We start from the raw sequence: 19,488 nt of genomic DNA on the forward strand, positions 1-19,488 counted from the left end.
AGGAAAAGAGTATCCCCAAGGGCCTGGTCACACCATAATTCTTTTTTTTCCAATGGTCTATCCTGTCAGGATCCTGGGCATGTGTGCATGTACCAGCCTGAAACTGACAAGGCCAGAATTCAAACCCTGACCCTACCTGGGCTCTGGGTTGCCTTTACAAACTGCCTAACTACACCGAGGGGCCAGCTGCCACAGCTTCATTTACACAATACAGACATTAACAGTGCCAGAAACTCTCCTTGAATATCTTCTAACAATCCTACCATTCTCCAGGGTTTATTAAACAAGTGCTGGCTCCTCCTCTGTTCATCTTGTTTGACAATTACCCCAAGCAGAACTACTTTCTCTGATCAATGATCAAACACTGGTTTGCCCTCACATGGCCATTTCAAAAGATTCTGCCACTGAAATGCTCTGTGTACCTGACTTTGCTACTCCCTTGTCATCTTCATATTTCAAAGTGCATGCCTCAAGTGATTTTGACTGCTCAATAAATGTGCTCAATGAACACTGGTGAAAATAGTAATGTGGAGGTAAGGTGGAAGATTCGGGGAAACTTGTTAAATAAAACCAACAAGCAACACCGCATATACTGCCCTCACTAATATCTCATAAATCAGCAGTTACAAATTCAGTCATACCTTGCTTGCTATTTTAATTGATTCCTTTAAAAAAAAGCAAAATATGTTATTTATTTTCCTATTCCTGAGGTACCAATGAAAATGATATGCTTTTTTGGCAACTATCTGTATAAGATGAAAACTACAGGGTGTATTTTCTCAAAAGGAAGTTCCTAAGAATAGGTTTCTGAAGGTAAAGCCCTATTTTACAACTTCTCTGCAACTAAGACAGATTCTCCAATTTGAGGCTTATTACTAGAAATTGTATTGGCAAGTTACGGTAGAGCTGAGAAAGCTTACAAACAATGAAGATTCAGGAGGTAAATTACATATCTTTAGTCACAAGGACTCAATAATAATATTCCTTATCTTTAAAAAGTCAAGATTACCATTTTAAATCAAGATATAGAAAAAGCCACCCAACACTGATTCAGTCACTGCATTACCCTAAATCCAGCTTTTCACTCTAACAGAACAGAATTAACTTCTTTCTTGCCATACCAAACAAACAAAAAAAAAGGCTCACCAAGTTTTAAAGATTTCAGATTCTTATCTTAAGTATAGTATCTATCTATATGAGACTATCCTACAGTATCTATCAGCAAATAAGTGAGCACTATGCGTGAGGGAATATGGCAATGACCTACATGTAGTTAGTGGCTAGCTACACTTGCAAAACTTCCTGCATCCTGATTTATCAAAACCTAGGCCAGTACAAGGTATCAGGAACTATAACTATTACTGTCTTTCTTTATCAGAAGAGGTCACTGCTGGGACCAGCAGTTGGCAAGCAGTTGGCATAATGGCTATGTCCCATGTAGTCGACTGCAGTTCAAGTCCTGGACCTGGTGGCTTAAACTCATGCCAGGCACGTGTGCATGCATGTGTGCCCAAGATCCCGAGGGGAAAATGGAGAAGGGATTGCAACGTGGCCGTCCCTACTGAGGGGTGATTTCTTGCTTTCCGTCTCTCTGTCTCTCTCTGTCTGTCTGGTGAGTGCACATGCCCTATAGCAAAGAAAACTCTCTAAAAAAAAAAGAAGAGGTCACTGCTGGGACGTTGGCAAGCAGTTGGCATAATGGCTATGTCCCATGTAGTAAGAGTGTGTAGAATGGTAATGGGGTCATTCCTTGTCATTTTTAGGATGTATTACCTCTCTCTGGTCATTGTCTAAACGCAGGTGTTCTGTATGTTGTTTCTGCCGGTCCTTCCGCCTCCACTGGGCAGGGGCATTCCTTTTGGTCCACCTGACAGAATCAAAACAGGCCATTAAAACATCCCATTAAAAAAGTAAAGTCAGGGGCTGGCAGATGGCATGGTGGTTAAAGGCGTTGGACTCCCACATGGCCAACTGTGTTTTGAGTTCCGGACCTGGCAGCTTGCTTTCTCACTTTCTCTCTCACTCTCACTGTCTTTCTCTGGTCAAATTAAATAAATACATAAAGTTAAATAAAATAATTCTTTAAAAAAAAAAAAAAGTAAGGGTAACTGGGACCAACAGATGGTGTAATGGTTATGTCACTGGACTCCCACGTGGTTGACCACAATTCGAGTTCCAGACCCAGCTGCTTAAAATTTACACGAGGTATGTTTATGTGTGTGCCCAAAATCCCAAGAGGAGAAGGGAGGAGAGGAGACTGCAGTGTGACCATCTCCCCAGGGCATGATTTCTCGCTTTCAATCTGTCTGTCTCTGCCTCTCTAGTGAGTGCACATGCCCTATAGCAAAATCTCTCTCTTAAAAGAAAAAAAAAAAAAAGGGTCAACTGACAGGAGAAAATCTGAATGTCTAGGGGCCAATGACGGGCATAAAAAATCTTCAAAAACCCACCAGAGACACTTCAGAGACCCTGAAGAAGTCTAGTATAAAGTTCAATAATTGGACAAGAGAGATATAACTCCCAAGGGAATATAAACATAGTTCTCTTGAAATAATTATAAAAGCTTCATGTATAGACCCAAAACGATATTTGTTCAACTGTGTCTGGGCTTTGATATACTTATCCTCAAAAGTAACTTAAGAGCAATCTTGCTATGTTATCTACTTCCAGTTCAGGCTATATTAATTTCAGCATAGCTATTTGAAGAGCCAGTATAAGTTTGCATGGGATCCAGGCATAAGATAACTTTAGCCCACCTGCAGTCTGGTTTTCTGCAGGTCCTGGGCATGTGGAGCTACCCTAAGTTGCAGTAAAGACAGGAGCTAACAGCTCTGTCATCTGTTGTCTTATTCAAACAAGTGAACAACGTAGATAGTCTTCTCCACATTTGCTTTATGGAAGTTTGGGATCTTCTGGGGACAACAGCTCCACACAATATGGAATGACCCTCACTACTGTGGCTATAGAGTTGGATCGGGGAATCCCTGGGGTTGACTCACTTATTGCTGGCTGGCCCAGTAGAAAGTACATCAGATTGCAGCTTAGGAAAGAAGCCTGGTTCATATTTCCCTTGTCCAATCTTCATGTCAAGTAAATGTGGGTGAATTGCTGTATGGTCAATTTTTGCCAGACGTAGCTCGATTGCTTTCTCTGGATGAGAACAAGAAAAAAAATGAAATCAAACATTTTTATAAAAGTTGCACAGGGTTTTCCCTGAGTATTCAGCAGGGTTACTGATGAGCTCATGCAAGTATAAAAACTACTGAGAGCTGGAGAAAGAATCATCTAAAAGAACTAGAAGGAACAGTATTTCTTTCTGTCTGTCTCTCTGGCGAGTACGCACACCCTATAGCAAAAATGTTTCTTTAAAAAAAGAATATTAACAGTTATTATAACTACTATAACTGTATTAAAATCTGTTTAAAGGGATTGGCAGGTAGCATGGTAGTTAGGGGCACTGGTCTACCACAAGTTCAAGTCCCAGACCTGGTGCTTGCTTTCTCTCTTTCTTTCTCTTTCTCTCTCTCTCTGTCCCTCTCTGGTCAAATTAAAATAAATAAATAAAGTAAAATAAATTTTAAAAAATTAAATCTGTTTAAAAATTAACTAGAGACACAGAGGATGTAAAAAAGGTAACCAACTTTCTAGAGATATAAACTAAAATACCTGAAATGAAAACTACACTGCGTGGAGTAAAAGCAAAATTATATGTAAGTGAGAAGAAAAGATACATGAGCTTGAAACTATGGCAACAGAAACAATCCCAATAAATCATAGAGAAAAAAATTAATCAAGAATATCAGTGGACTCTTGGACAACTTTAAGCAATCTCAGATATCACTCATACTACAACATGTAATTGCATATATGTGTGTGTAACTGGAGTCTCTCTGGTGGGGATGGGGAAAACAGAAAAATTATTGGAAGAAATACTGGCCAAAATTTTTTCAAATTTGATGTAAACAAGAAGCACAATGAACTCCAAGCACAAGAACCATGAATAAACTACACCAAGGCACACCATAATCAATTGATCAAAATCATGATAAAAAGAAAATCTTAAAATCAGCTAGAGAAAGTAGACATTTTGCATAACAGAGAAAGAAAACTAAGGATCACAGCAGATTTCTTTTTTTTTACGATTTTTACAAATATTGTTTATTTTAATGAAGCTGGTACAGACAATGTCCATTTAAAACCTATATCCCAGGCCAAAAAGTACAAATAAAATCAAAAAGAGCAGTGTTCTATTATATACACTTCCGCATGAATAACTTTATTAACTGCTAATGGAAATTAGAACTTTTCTGGGATCTTCTGACAAGGTTATTTAAATCTTAAAATGGTTCTCTTCAGTGAAGCCATCTTTGGAGTTAGTGAGCTCTCACCATATCTGTCATCTTGATTCCGATCTAATATTTTTCTTCTTTTGGTCCAGACCCTCAGATTTTAAAAATAGCTTCAAGTTAAGGAAAGGTCATTTTTCCACAGTTCAGTTCTCTGAAAAACTTCTATCTCCTACTGAAAGTCATAGTCCAGGAGCGAAGCAATCACATGCTGGAACTTCAAGGCCAATTCGAAAGTCACTATGAACACTCGTACTGGCCAATCTTAGTTACCGCCACAAGCCTGAAAATGCAGAGTCCTGAAACAGGTGTCCTCTCTGTGCACACGTGTAACTTTTATAAAGGAGAGGGCACTATGAAGGGAGCTGAGGCATCAGCACAATGAAACAAACGATAACAAATAATGAACACTAGGATTCAAATTACCAGATGTTTTAAAGAGATGGGGAGCCAGTTTTCAACTCCATTTTGAACACCACATTACAAAAGAACTATTTTTAAAAATCAGCCACCAGGTCTGGGACGCGAACCGCGGTCGACTACGTGGGAGTCCAGCGACATAGCCATTACGCTAACTGCTGGTTCCCCACATGTGTAACTTTTATAAAGGAGAGGGCACTATGAAGGGAGCTGAGGCATTGCACAATGAAACAAACGATAACAAATAATGAACCCTAGGATTCAAATTACCAGTTGTTTTAAAGAGATGGGGAGCCAGTTTTTCAACTCCATTTTGAACACCACATTACAAAAGAACTATTTTTAAAAATAAAAAAGAATTGAGGGAAAAGAAAAAATAATAAAAAGAAAATCTAAACCATTGAATGATCCCCCCGTTTGTTCCTGATAAACTTCAATCACATCTTCCTCTTCCATTCCCAGTTCTTTTGGAGTATGATTATCAGTAATTCTCTGACCTTCAAAGAGAAACCTGAGTGAATTTATTGGAACTCCCTGTCTTTGACAGTATGATTCTTTGAGTTTCTTGAGGTGTGTTGTCATTTTCACTTTGAAGTGAATCTCACTACTACCTTGTCCAGTGACTTTGAATTTAATGTATTCTCCTTCCTTCTTATCCCCCAAGTCTTCAGTTGAGGGTATTGCCTCCTGGTCAGACATAGTGGCAGTGGCTTCACCCGGGGGGTGGTCTCCGCACAGCAGCTGCCTTGGGTAGGCAGGAGCTCGCTCAGGGTTTACAAATCCGTCTCTCTTTCGACAGCAGATTTCTTAACAAAACCATGCAAGTAACAAGAAAGTGAAGAGGCATCTTTTAAAGACTAAAATAAATCTCTACTCAATGAAAATATCTTTGAAAGACAAAGGCAAAATAGACATTTTAAGAATCACAAAGCTGAGGGGCTGGCAAATGCCATGGTGGTTAAGGTGATGGACACCCAAATGGCCGACCATGGTTCAAGTCCCAGACCTGGAGGTTTGCATTCTTTCTCTCTCTTTTTGACTCTCTCTCTGATCAAATGAATGAATAATGATAATAAAATTAAATAAATAATTATTTAAAAAAAATTACAAAATTGAAAAAATTCATTGCCAGCAGATTTACACCCCAGGAAATGTTAATGGATGTCTTTCTGGTAATAGGAAAATGATAAAAGATGAAAATATGGATCTATACAAAAGAAAAAAATACCACCAGAAATGGCAAATATATAGGTAAATACATTAAATTTTGTTATTATTTAAATCTCTTTAAAAGGTAAGTGACTATTTAGACAAAAATAGCAATGTAATATGAGGTTTATAACATATTGCCAAAAGTAAAATAAATGGGACCAGCCTGTGGCATGGCAGTCACACAATACTCTGCAATGCTGAACCCTCAAGTGAAAGCCTAGGACTCATTCAGAAGCCTCTCTCAACAAACTGGGCATGCATTTGTGCCTGTGATCTGGGATGGGTAAAGCTGGTGATGGAGCACCAGATGAAGACCCTGTTGGGAACGCCTGTCTCTTGGTCTCAGTCTTTTTCTCTTATAAAAATAATAAATAGGGACCAGCAGTTAGCGTAATGGCTATGTCACTGGACTCCCATGTCGACCACGGTTCAAGTTCCAGACCCGGTGGCTTAGCTCACACAAGGCACATGTGCATGCGTTCCCAAATCCTGAGAGGAGAATGGAGAAGAAGGGACTGTGTCCCCCTGAAGAGTGATTTCTCTCTTTCTGTCTCTGTCTCTCTCTCTCTCTCTGTCTTTCTGGCGAGTGTACGTGTCCTATAGCAAAAAAAAAAAACTCTCAAAAAGAAAAAGAATAAACTTTTTAAAAGATAAATTTTTCTTTCTTTAATTCCATTTGTTATTATTATTTTTTAATTTGACAAGAGAGAGACAGAGAAAGAAAGAAAGGGAAACCAAGCTGCCAGGTCCAGGACTTGAACTGTGGTCAGCCATGTGGGAATCCAGTGCCCCCAACCACTATGCCACCTACCAGCCCCATGAATAAACTTTAAAAATATATAAAATAAATGATAACAATAGCATGTAAGTCAGGAAGTTAAAAATGGAAATAGTTTTTTGTTTCATTTTGTTTTGTTTTAGTTTGCTATAAAGCATGTGTACTTACCAGAGACAGACAGAGAGAAAGAGCTACAGAGAGGGAATCAGAAATCAGCCCCCAGGTGAGATGGCAACACTGCCATCCCTTCTCCTCTGTCCTCCTCAGGATTTTGGGCAGGCACATACATGAACCTGGCATATTTTTCAAGTCACTGGGTCTGGCATATGAACTGCTCAGTCGGTCACGTGGAATTCAGCTGCCTTAACTTCCATACCTCCTGCTGGTCCTAGTTTTTTAAAGTTCTTATATAAAGGGGCCAGCAGGTGGCACAGTGGTTAAGGTGTTGGACTCCCATATGGCCAACCACAGCTGGAGTCCCAGACCCAGCAGCTTGAAACTCACGCCGGTCACGTGTACATGCATGCTCAAAATCTCATGAAGAGAATGGAAAAGGGATTGTGGGGTCATCATCCCCCCCCAGGGGGTGATTTCTTGCTTTCTTTTTCTCTGTCTCTCCAGTGAGCACACATATCCTATCACAAAACTCCCTCAGAAAAAAATAAAAATGTCCAAAATGTGCCAGGCACTATTCAAAGTCCTGTAGATACAATAAAAACCAAAAGAACATCTTTGTCTAAAAATAAAAAATCAGTGGGTAGGTGGAGTTGATTGCCATCAATATCCCTTCTTTTAATTTTAATACGGTTTTTAAGAATTATTTTATTTAGGGGTCAGCAAGTGGCATGGTGGCTAAAGGTGCTAGATTCCCACATGGCCCACCACAGTTCAAATCCCAGACCTGGTGGCTTACTCGCTTGCTTGCTTTCTTGTTTTCCCTTTCTCTGGTGAGATTGAGGAAATAGTAATAACAAATGGAATTGATAAAATAATTCCACCAGGTCCAGGACTCGAACTATGTTCAGCCATGTGGGAGTCCAATGACTATAATATTTTAAAGGATCTCCTATAAGATCTCTTTAGTTGGGGCCAGCAGGTGCCATGGCAGTTGAGGGGCTGGACCCTCACGTTGCCGACCAGTTTCAGTCCCAGACAGCTTTCTCTCTCTCTTTCTCTCTCTTTCTCTCTCTCTCTCTCTCTCTCTTTGGTGAACACACATGTCCTATAACAAATTTAAAAATAATTGGCTAAGTTAATAATTCTTTAAAAATAGAACACTTTAGTTGTATTTTTAGCATTTGACAGTCATACTTGTTCGAAAAGCTCAGATGCCCATGTGGGATGGAATGAGATAACAAATTCCTCCAGGTTAGGGATCTGAGGACAGTGGCAAGAACCTTGCTATAGTATATTTGAAGTGCCTATCTCTGATGCCTAAGGGATATTACCAGTAGCAAAGATATTCTCATGATTCCCTGGGAGTAAAGCATATGGTTGCCTGCAGGGTCTCTGTGACATTCCTTTTTCTGAAATGAACCATACCAAGAAAGATGAGTTAACCTTCCCTTCCAAGTGACACAGTCTAAAAGGCCCAGGAGACTACATGTTCCAGCCACAGCAGAGACCAGAATAATTCAGATCAGTGTGTTGTGGTACATGGTGTTCAACAAATGGATTTCAGGCCTGAAAACTGACTGCCTCAATCCTTATAGCAGATGACTGCAGCCTCTGGCTTCAGTCTCTAGCTATAAGCAGACTGCTACCTTTACTTCACTGTGTTATAAACAAATAATGTCATTTTTGAGGGTACTACAACCTAAAAAGGTCCTGACTTAAATGATGGGTTGGGAGATGGTTCTCTGAAACCCACAATCCTATATAAATCTCTATCAAGCTGCCCAGGTCCAAAGCCTTAAGCAGGATTCAGGAATCCAAGGACTAATATGTTCCAGAAGACAAAGATGACAGTATTAGAGTAGTCTACTTGCACAGGCAATGTGTCCTCATGCCTTAGCTAAGAGGATAGCCATCTTAATAAAAGTCCTGGAACAGGAACTAAAAGGTAGAGAAAGCTAGAAAATACAAGATTGATGAAGGTAGGACCTGGCCAAAAACTAGAAAAATGCTTGGCATATTCACTCATTCGGCAAGCATTTGTTGCATATTTACCATATGTTGGGCGTGTAGTTAAGTGGTTATAATTTTTGGTAAGAGAACAAGGCATATAAAAAGGCTATAACAAGGATATAGATTCCCCTCAAGGAAATGAATACCTTACTTTACCTAACACTTTCAGCTAAGACCATTTTCTAGCTAAAGTGATCTATACTAGATAGGGTCTCTGAGAACAAAAAGGAATGTTCAATCATTCATGTAGGCAAAACCTGTAACATTTATATATGTCAAGCAGGATGCTAAAGGACTGAGCATAAAGAGTCTGAGTCAGTATGAGTCTCTCCCCTTGTTTCCTGATTGACAGTTGAAAGGAATAGAGGTTCTAGAGTGGAGGCAAAGCAACCACCACAGGAGCACAGAGGAACAATCAACCAGCTCATCCTGCAGGCAGTAGAGGCTTCACAGAGGAGGGGATATATTGGACATAATATGATTCTGGCCTATGAGACATAAGTTGTTAGGAATTTCTGGGAAAGCTGCAGCTTCTCATAGAAGGGGGAAAATACAGTGTGCCTCAACCTTCCACTCTTTTTGCCTTCAATGTGAATATAAAAAGACTGTGGCAATCATGAGGCAAAAATATGAATAACTAAGGATAGTAGAATAAAAAGATATTAACAGAATCTCAGTTCCTGATATACTGTTGAGCAGCTGAGCCATACTGCCAACTATCACTATGTACTTCTTGCTAATTTGAGAAAAACAACCATATTTGTTTAACCCTCTGTTAATTAGGTTCTCTATTACTTACAGAGGGGACCATTCCGAACTGACACAGTGTTAAATGATGAGAAAAGGCTTGCCAAGCAAAACAAAAAACAAGGAAAAGCACTGCAGGCAATATACAAAGGCAGAAACTGAGAAAGAAACTAGCATGTTCAGGAACAGAAACATGTTAGTGACATAATCCACGAGGTTAGACTGCACAGCTCCAGAGGCCTTACCTGCTTCATCCACAGTAGTACACTTTTGGTACATGGATGTGCGGAGAGTAGGCGTTCGAACATTCAACAGCCTGATCTTGTCTACTCGGGAATCAAACACCCGGAGCACAGGGTCTTTATCATCATCATCATGACACATGATTTTGTTGTCAATAAAAGAAGCAAACATCTGGGTCTCCAGGAATCTTGAGAGAAAGGGCAGGTAGGGCTCAGGCTGATCGGACAGAAAAGATGCCTGGCAGGACCAAAAGGAAGCAGTCACCGACAGGGAAGAGGGACGAAGGTGTGACACCCTGACCAACAAAAGCAGCGTGTGCCCAGGGATCCAGTAGGTAATTCTCTGGAACTTCCTAGGTCTCTATGAAAAAGCAGACTGCATAATCCCATCATTTTTGTTTGTTTGTTTTAAACACTCATATAAATTCATATAACCTGAAATTTTGACACTGGCCCAAATTTACCTACTGAAGCAACTGATCTTTCCCAGAATTCTGATGTTCAATCTACATTTGCTTCTCTGCCTTTAAAGAGGGGCCACCAGGGGGCATAGAGGTTAAGGTGTTGGACTCCCACATGGCCCACCAGAGTTTAAGTCCCAGACCAGGTGGCTTGAAAATCACAGCAGGGGGCAGCAGGTGGCATGATGATTAAAACCACTGGACTCCCTCACATGGGCAGCTGTGGTTCAAGTCCTGGACCTGGTGGCTTCCTTTCTCACTTTGCCTATTTCCTCTCATCAAATTAGAAAATAATTATAATAAATAAAGTTAAAATAAATCTTTAAAAAAAAAAAAAAAGAAAGAAAATCACACAACGTACATATGTGTGTGTGCTCAAAATCCTAGGAGGTGAATGGAGGAACAGGGATTGTGGCAAGGCCATCTTCCCTGAAGAGTGATTTCTCACTTTACCTATTACTATTTCTGTCTGTCTCTCTCTAATGAGTGGATATATCCAATGGCAAAAAAAACCAAAAACTTAAAAAAATAATAAAGAGAGAGAGGGACCAGCAGGTGGCATGGTGGTTAAGGCACTGGACACTCACACATGGCCGACCACAGTTCAAGTCCTGGACCTGGTGGCTTGCTTTCTCACTTTCTCTCTCTCTCTCTCTCTCTGTTGACCAAACTGGAAAATAAAAATAATAAAGATAAATAAAACAATTCTTTAAAAAAAGAGCGAGCGAGCTTTTGGGCTGGGGCTCTCCAAGACAAAGATGTATATGTAGATATAAGATGCAAGTTATCTGATAGTAACAATCAGTATTATCTTTTTTTTTCCTAAGGGAGATTTTTGCCATATGGCGCATGCACTTTCCAGAGAAACAGAGAGACAGAGCAATAGAAAGCAAGAAATCACCTCCTACGGGAGGATGGTCATGCTGCAATTCCTTTTCCTCTTGGGATCTTGGGAATACATGCACACATGCCAGCATGAGTTTTAAGCCACTGAGTCTGGGACCAGAATTGTGGTCGACTATGTGGGAGTCCAGCAACATAACCATTACACCATCTGCTGGTCCTAGCACATATGTTCTTAAGGAACAAGACCTTCTATTTTATCAACATCAGAAGAATCATGAGCTTGTTTCTTACATATAATTATGAATAAAAACTCATTCTTAGGAGTGATGTGGGGGTGGCAGGTGACATGGTGGTTAAGTTGCTGGACTCCCATATGGGCTGACTGCAGTTGGAGTCTCAGACCTAGCGCGTACTCGCTTTTCTCTGGTCAAATTGAAAAACAAGACCTTCTATTTTATCAACATCAGAAGAATCATGAGCTTGTTTCTTACATATAATTATGAATAAAAACTCATTCTTAGGAGTGATGTGGGGGTGGCAGGTGACATGGTGGTTAAGTTGCTGGACTCCCATATGGGCTGACTGCAGTTGGAGTCTCAGACCTAGCGCGTACTCGCTTTTCTCTGGTCAAATTGAAAAGTAATAAAGAGTAAAATAATTCTTGGGACCAGCAGTTAGCGTAATGGCTATGTTGCTGGACTGCCACGTAGTCGACCATGGTTCGCGTCCCGGATCCGGTGGCTTAAACTCACGCCGGGCGCGTGTGCGTGCGTGCCCAAGATCCCGAGAGGAGAATAGAGGAGAAGGGATTGCGGCGTGGCCATCCCCCCTGGGGGGTGATTTCTCGCTTTCTGTCTCTCTGTCTCTCTCTGTCTGTCTGGCGAGCGCACGGGCCCTATAGCAAAAACCTCTCCAAAAAACAAAAAAAGAGTAAAATAATTCTTTAAAAAAAAAAAACCTCAGTCTCAGTTATTTCTTTATGATGCAACTGGCAAGTTCTCATTACCTCCCAATAAGATTATATACTTACTTTATCAAAGTTTTGCATCTGCTCTCGGTTGGTAAACCAGGATTCCTTATCCTGGCTGGGCTGAATGACAAACACCTCATAGTCTGCAAACATCTGAGTGAAACGATTTGCGAAAACTTCCCGGATCTGGATGTTTAGCTGGTAAATCCTGAGTTCTTCTTCATCACACTGAACTTTGAGATCTTTATTGCTGCTGGGGTCTTCACGTACTTCCAGCTACAAAAAAAGAAACAATTAAAAACATACATATTTTTCCTCTTATTCCAAAGAAATGCAACTCATCTGATTTTTTTTCCAGTGGAAAAAATTAACTTAGCAGAAAATGGTGAGAACAAAGAAGGAAAAAAATGAGCAGAAAAATAAAAGAAAGAGGAGCGATAAATGAAAGAGTTCCACTTGAGGGTATCCAGTAACTTAATGACTGAGCAGAGATGAGGCCATGATGAGTAGAGAAAATTCAGCTATAGAGGAAAGGGTGCTATGCATCAGGGAGAAAGGAGAGAATCTGGGAAGTCAATGAGAAAGTGATAATGCAAAGCAACCAAGGCAGACTCTGGCTGTCTCTTCATCTTTTTTATTTCCTTCCCATATCATTTTATTTTTCTCCTAAGGGATTTTTCTTTTAAAAATGTTGTAATCTTCTAAATACTACTCTGCTCCCTTTAACTGGCCATGATTTTCTCTTAAATTATCTTCTCGGGGCCAACAGATGGTGTGAAGTTAAGGCACTGGATCCCACATGGCCAACTGTGCAGTTTGAGCGCTGGACCTGGTGGTTTGAAAACTGCACCTGGTACATATGCATACAAGCCCAAAATCCCAAGAGGAGAATGGAGGAGAAGGAAATGCAGCATGGTCATACCCCCTGGGGCATGATTTCTTACTTTCCCTCTCTATCTCTGGTGAGAACATCATGCACCTTATAGCACAAACTAAAAAAAAAAAAAAACTCTACTGACTTAACAAAGGAAAAAAAAAAACATTTCACACATCACTAAAAATAACTGCCCAACAAAATTCTTATATTGGCCCGCTTATGTATATGTAACTTATAGAAATATTATAATGATGAGAATAGGAATAGAGAGGCTGAAGAGATGAGTGAACAAGTACAGAAGAAAGCTGACAATCTCATCAAAGTTAGAAAATGAAAAGTTGGGGCCAGCAGATGGTGTAGTGGATATAGCACTGGACTCCCACATGACTGACTATGGTTTGAGTCCTGGATCAGGTGGCTTGAAACTCACACCAGGCACATGTATGTGTGCCCAAAATCCCAAGAGGAGAAGGGACTGTGGCGTGGTCATCCCAAGGGGGTGATTTCTCACGTTCTCTGTCTCTCTGTCTCCGGCAAGCACATGCGCCCTTATAGCAAAAATATCTTTAAAAAGAAACAAAATGAAAACCTCAAGTACATCCCTGGAGAGAGTACAGGTCTAGGATTTAAGAGTACAGGGTTTAGGGCCAACAGGTGGCATAGCGGTTGAGGTACTATACTCTCACATGGCCAACAACAGTTCGAGTCTAGACCTGGTGGTTTAGAAATCACATCAGGTACATGTGCATGCAGGCCTAAGGTCCCAAGAGGAGAATGGAGAAGAAGGAACTGTGATGTGGCCATCTCCCCCAAGGGAGATGTCTCTGTCTCTCTCTGGCAAGTGTATGCACCCTATTGCAAAAAAAAAAAAAAAGAAAGAAAAGAAAAAAAGAGTACAAGGTTCTAGCCTCAGTTCAACTACTTACTAGACATTAAATCTTGGGCAAAACACTTAGGCTTTTTCAACCTCCATTTCTTTAGCTGTAAAACAATACCCATTCTATATGCCTTAGATTGCTATAAAACTCACAGGGCAATGGATCTGAAGGAGGTCTGAACACACAGGTTACCAGAATCATCCCTCAAGTCACTCTGCTATAATGTTCACATGGCATGACAGCAGGCTTTTCTTCATGTCAAAGTGAGAAGCAGATTTAGATTGAAGTAGCAATTATCAGGATTTCACCTGCCACAGCTGAGCCCAGAGTCTCAAATACGCATCATTCTTCCCCTGCTCACATATATGCCTTGTCCTGACCTGGGTGCTTTCTCATCCCATACCTGACTTTACCAAGGCAGCACCAAATGTGTCAGACTCACATATGGCATCTTACCTTTTCCAGGCTCACCCCAGTCCTTTTGACCAAGGCTTGCAGGCGGGCGATAGTTTCATTCTCTTTCAGGAGCTCATAGGAGTGCAAAGGGGAGCCAGCAATGTTCCCATTCCTCTTGTCAGAAACGAGCTCAGAGGCCCGGAGCCTCTTCAGCTTGGAGGCACTCTCACTGCAATGAAGGTTCCCTTCAGGTGGAATGCCAAATGCCATAAGAATCTCGGAGACTTCCTGGACAAACTCCAATTTGTTGGGAAACTGAGGCAAGTCCTCTGGCAGCTCAATAAAATGGTTGTCGATGTCCACAAAGCAGAGGTTAGCCTAGAAGTCAAAACAGGATGAGGACTGTCAACACCTCCAGAGCATTAGGAAGAAATTTTAGAAAGGATAATGAACAAGAGTGGGAAGAGAAAAATACTTGAAATAGGCATATATGAGAAGTATAAAGAAGATAAAAAATGACAAGAAGACAGGTTCAGAAATGAAACAGACCTGAGTTCCAAATTTCCCCTGCCACTTTCTAGTTGTGTGACCTTATGAAAGTTATTTAACCTCTGATTTTACTTGCTCAGCTGTACAATGGAGATAAAGAGATAAAAATAAAACCGACAACATAGAGTGGTGAGGATTTTATGATGTCATCTAACACATATTGACAAATTAATGAATTCTACAGGCAGTGAAAAAACATGAGGAGTGGGTTATAAAGTCTAGATTTGGGGCTGGTAGGTAGTGTGGTGGTTTAAAGCACTGGACTCCCACATGGCTGACCATAGTTCTGTCCTGGGCCTGGTAACTTACTTTCTCTCTCTCTCTCGTGAGCATATGTGCCCTATAGCAAATTTTAAAATAATAATATATAAAATTAAATAATATAAAAATTAAATAATAATATATCAAATTAAATAAACCAGCAAGTGGTATACTGGACTCCCACATGGTCAACCATGGTTCGTATCCTGGACCTACAGGCTTGCTTTCTCATTCTCTCTCTCTCTCTTATTCTGTTTCTCTCTAGTCAAATTAAAATAAAGAAAGAGGGGCTGGCATGGCATGGTGGTTAAGGGCGCTGGACTCCCACATGGCCAACCATGATTTGAGTCCCGAACCTGGTAACTTGCTTTCTTACTTTCCCTCTCTCTTGCTCTGTCCTTCTCTGGTCAAATTAAAAATAAATACATAAATAAATAATTCTTTAAAAAATGAAAAAAGAAAGACACTTTGTTTGAAAATTATTTTTAAGAATCAACTAAATAATTTAAAAGAAAAAAGAACGTCTAGATTCTAGACCTGATCTTGGCACTCTCCCTATATGATCCTGAGTACATCATTATCCTTTTTCTTTTTCTTTTTTTTTTTTTTTTTGAGAGGTTTTTGCTATAGGGAACATGCGCTCGCCAGAAAGAAAGAGAGAGACAGAGAGATAGAAAGTGAGAAATCACCCCCTAGTGGGGATGGCCATGCTGCAATCCCTTCTCCTCCATTCTCCATTTTCCTCTCGGGATCTTGGGCACGCACGCACATGCGCCCAGCATGAACCGTGGTCCGGGACTCGAACCACAGTCGGCTACATGGGAGTTCAGTGACATAGTCATTACGCTAACTGCTGGTCCCTCATTATCCTTTTTCTGAGACTCATTGCTGATTTGTAAAATTTGGTGGCTGATCTTCATGATTTCTATGCTTAATTCTGGTTTTAAGATTGCTTCTGAGAGGATGTAAAAACAGTACTCTCATACACTGCTCATGGGGTAGGTAATCAGGATTAACAAAGAACAATCTGGCAGGGCCAGCAGGTGGCATGGTGGTTAGGGCGCTAGGCTCCCACATGGCCAACCGTGGTTCAAGTCCCAAAGCTGGTGGCTTGCTTTCTCACTTTCCATCTCTCTCTTTGTTTCTCTCTGGTGAGCACACGTGTCCTATAGCAAATTTAAAACAGTAATAAACAACTGCTAGAAGGTGCATATGCTCACCAAAGAGACAGAGAAAGAGAGAGAGATTTCCAGAGAACCCCCAAGGAGGAATAGTTACACTACAATCCCTTTTCCTCCATTTTGTCAACCCATCAGGATTTGGGGCACAAATGCACATAGGCCTTGAGTATTTTTCAGACTCCAAACCACAGCTGGCCATGTGGGATCTGGTTCCCTTAATTGTTATGCTACAAGGACGGCCCTAGTCATCCCTATTTTACAGAAGAAACTGGCACAGAGAGGTTAAGTAATATGCCCAAAGTCACATAACTTATAAATAGAAGTGAGATATTTAAGTCAGTTAGCCTAACTTCAATCATACCCTTAGCTCTTAACCATCCATCCTTCTCCTTCTTAGAGGTTTTGCATACTTCTTGTTCAGTTTAACTAAAATATTTTATAGTTCTTATCCCTGAAGGAATTTACATATTGCAGTTATAAATTGTTGAAATTTATGAATTGTAACTATAAATGAGAAAGTCTTTTATTTTTATATATGTATCTTATAACTATGAATCTGGTCTAACCAAGGCAACTGTCATTTCCTTCATTATAATACATTACTAAATGTTTAAGGATGTGTCTGTTTCATTCATATAACAGGAATAATATTATCTATGAAACAGATGGGTTTTTATGAGAGTTGTAAGAAAATAAACATCAAGCACAATGCCAGACATATAATACATGATAAATGTTAATATTACTATCAATGTTCAATATAAATGGCTATATATACAATATTATTATATAGGAAAAAAATTGTTAAGAATTATTTAACTTTATTTATCCATTTATTTATTTACTTATTTCAGTTTGACCAGAGGTACAGAGCAAGTGAGAGAGAGAAAGAGAAAGTGAGAAAGCAAGTCACCAGGTCCAGGACCCAAACTTCTGTCAGCCATAAGGGAGTCCAGTGCCCTTAACCACCACGCCACCTGCCAGCCCCACTGCATAGGAAAATTTTATAGTGAAAATATGTTACTAATCCCCAAATTTAGTCATAAATTTTGTGTATTTTCTTTTCTTTTTTTTGGGGGGGGGAAGGTTTGCGCTATAGCGCTATAGGGCGCGTGCACTCGCCGGACAGTCAGAGAGAGACATAGAGACAGAAAGCGAGAAATCACCCCCCAGGGGGGATGGTCACGCCGCAATCCCTTCTCCTCTATTCTCCTCTCGGGATCTTGGGCATGCACGCACATGCGCCCGGCGTGAGTTTTAAGCCACCGGGTCCGGGACGCGAACCGCAGTCACTACGTGGGAGTCCAGCAACATAGCCATTACACTAACTGCTGGTTCCCAATTTTGTGTATTTTCAAAATCCCACCAAGATTTTCCTTTTTGGAAGGATGAATCTGATGAAATGATTCTAAATCTTGACTAAAAGAATAAAAGAAAAAATAGGCAAGAAAGTTTTAAGGGGAGAGTTGCCTTACTGGTTTCTAAAATAGATATAAAACAATAACCGACTGGAAAAGAACACTTTGAATGAACCCATGCAGCATACATGTTCAATAAATGTTTGGGGAAAAATGCCTGCCCATTTAGAAGTACTAATATTATACTAAAAAATATAGATTGAAGATTTAGAAATTAAGTACTTTATGTACTAAAAAGCATCTTTACTTTTTTATAGATATACCCTGAATTTATTTGGATGTCATAATAATGTTGTGAGGATCGTCCTCATAGACTTGTGATTAAGGGAACCAGATCCCACATGGTCAACCATAGTTAGAATCTTAGCTCCGGCAGCTTGACAGACAAATCAAGTGTATGTGTATTCATGCCCCAAAACTCAACAGGATGAAGAAATGGAGGAGAAGGGACTGCAGAGTAACCATGCCCCACTGGGGAGTGTTTTCTCCATCTCCTTCTCTCTCTACATCTCTCTGGTGAGTGCACACACACTCTAGCAATAAAAGAAAAAAATGCTATGTAAGACTTGCTTTAAAATAATCTAATCTAGTACAGGGAGTGGGGAGAGGGAGAACACAAAAACAATGGCCACAAACGATGACTGATGAATACTGATGATGCTAATCTCCATCACTCTGACATGTAAAGGTGTTTACATTTCATTTTTTAAAAGAATTATTTAACTTTATTTATTTTAATTTGACCAGACAGAGAGAGAGGGAGAGTGAAAGAGAGAGAGAGAGAGAGAGAGAGAGAGAGAAAGTGAGAAAGCAAGCTGCCAGGTCCAGGACTCGAAACATACCCAAGTGAGAGTCCAACGCCCTTAACCACCATGCCACCTGCTGGCCCCAAGGTGTTTACATTTCATAACAGGGTGTTCCTCAAGATGTTTTTTGGTACTGACTTTCTTCAGTGAACATTAGGTTGCTATTTAGCCATTTGCTATATGTAGCTATGCGTCATTTTTATTCTTGTATAAGATTCAACTATATGAATAGACCATAATTTATCACTTTTTCTACTAAAGGGCATTCGACTTGCTTATTTATTGCATTTACGTGTTAAATATGTTTTCTTAGACACATATGCAAGATCTTATTTACAGTATATCCCAGGAGTAGAACCACTATGTTTAAAGGTATGCAAATGTCCAACTTTATAAGATAATGCCTGACTAGCTCTGTCCCAAAGAAATTACAACAATTTACATTTGTTTTCTTTCTTTCTTCTTTTTTTTTTTTTTTTTAAAGAGATTTTTGCTATAGGGAGTGTGAGCTCACCAGAAAGACAGAAGGAGAAAAATCACCCTCCAAGGGGATGACTATGCAGCAATCCCTTCTCCTCCATTCTCCTCTCAGGATTTTGGGCACACATGCGCATGTGCCCTGTGTGAGTTTTAAGTCATTGGATCCAGGACTCAAACGGCAGTCAACTACGTGACAGTCCAGTAATGTAACCATTACACCATCTGCTGGTCCCCAATTTACATTTTTATCAGCAATCTAAAGTGATTCTAATGATCCCTTCCAAAATTTGGTATCATCACACTTCTTAAATTTTCCCAATGAAATGAGCATAAAATGGAACTGCATTTAATTTGCACTAACTACCCTGATTGATAATGAAGTTTAGAAATGTGCATTTTTGGTACAATATTTGTTCGTATCTAATGTCATTTTTCTATTGAGTTGTTTATCACCTTCTTAACTGACTTGTAGGGGTTTATTACATTCTCTTGA

The 19,488-nt window shown here is 40.0% G+C and overlaps 2 protein-coding genes across 2 annotated transcripts in view; both read right to left on the reverse strand.

The window, feature by feature from the left end:
• Positions 1-19,488, reverse strand: part of DENND5A (DENN domain containing 5A) — a gene marked incomplete in the record, with an annotated part of 83,766 nt that overhangs the window by 29,374 nt on the left and 34,904 nt on the right. Inside the window, 5 exon segments of the mRNA XM_014581889.2 lie at positions 1,774-1,867; positions 3,000-3,150; positions 9,876-10,110; positions 12,210-12,425; positions 14,361-14,678. Coding sequence (XP_014437375.1) covers positions 1,774-1,867; positions 3,000-3,150; positions 9,876-10,110; positions 12,210-12,425; positions 14,361-14,678 — 1,014 coding nt within the window.
• LOC106733199 (small ubiquitin-related modifier 1-like) lies at positions 4,157-5,757 on the reverse strand. Its single transcript, XM_014581890.2, has 2 exons — positions 5,088-5,757; positions 4,157-4,822 (listed from the first exon to the last, which is right to left on the reverse strand). Exon 1 carries the CDS (start codon positions 5,463-5,465, stop codon positions 5,109-5,111), a length of 357 nt encoding a protein of 118 aa, XP_014437376.1. The 5' UTR covers positions 5,466-5,757; the 3' UTR covers positions 4,157-4,822; positions 5,088-5,108.

The sequence above is a fragment of the Tupaia chinensis genome, unplaced genomic scaffold (genome assembly GCF_000334495.1).
Source record: "Tupaia chinensis unplaced genomic scaffold, TupChi_1.0 Scaffold141165_1, whole genome shotgun sequence".
Lineage (NCBI taxonomy): Eukaryota > Metazoa > Chordata > Mammalia > Scandentia > Tupaiidae > Tupaia > Tupaia belangeri.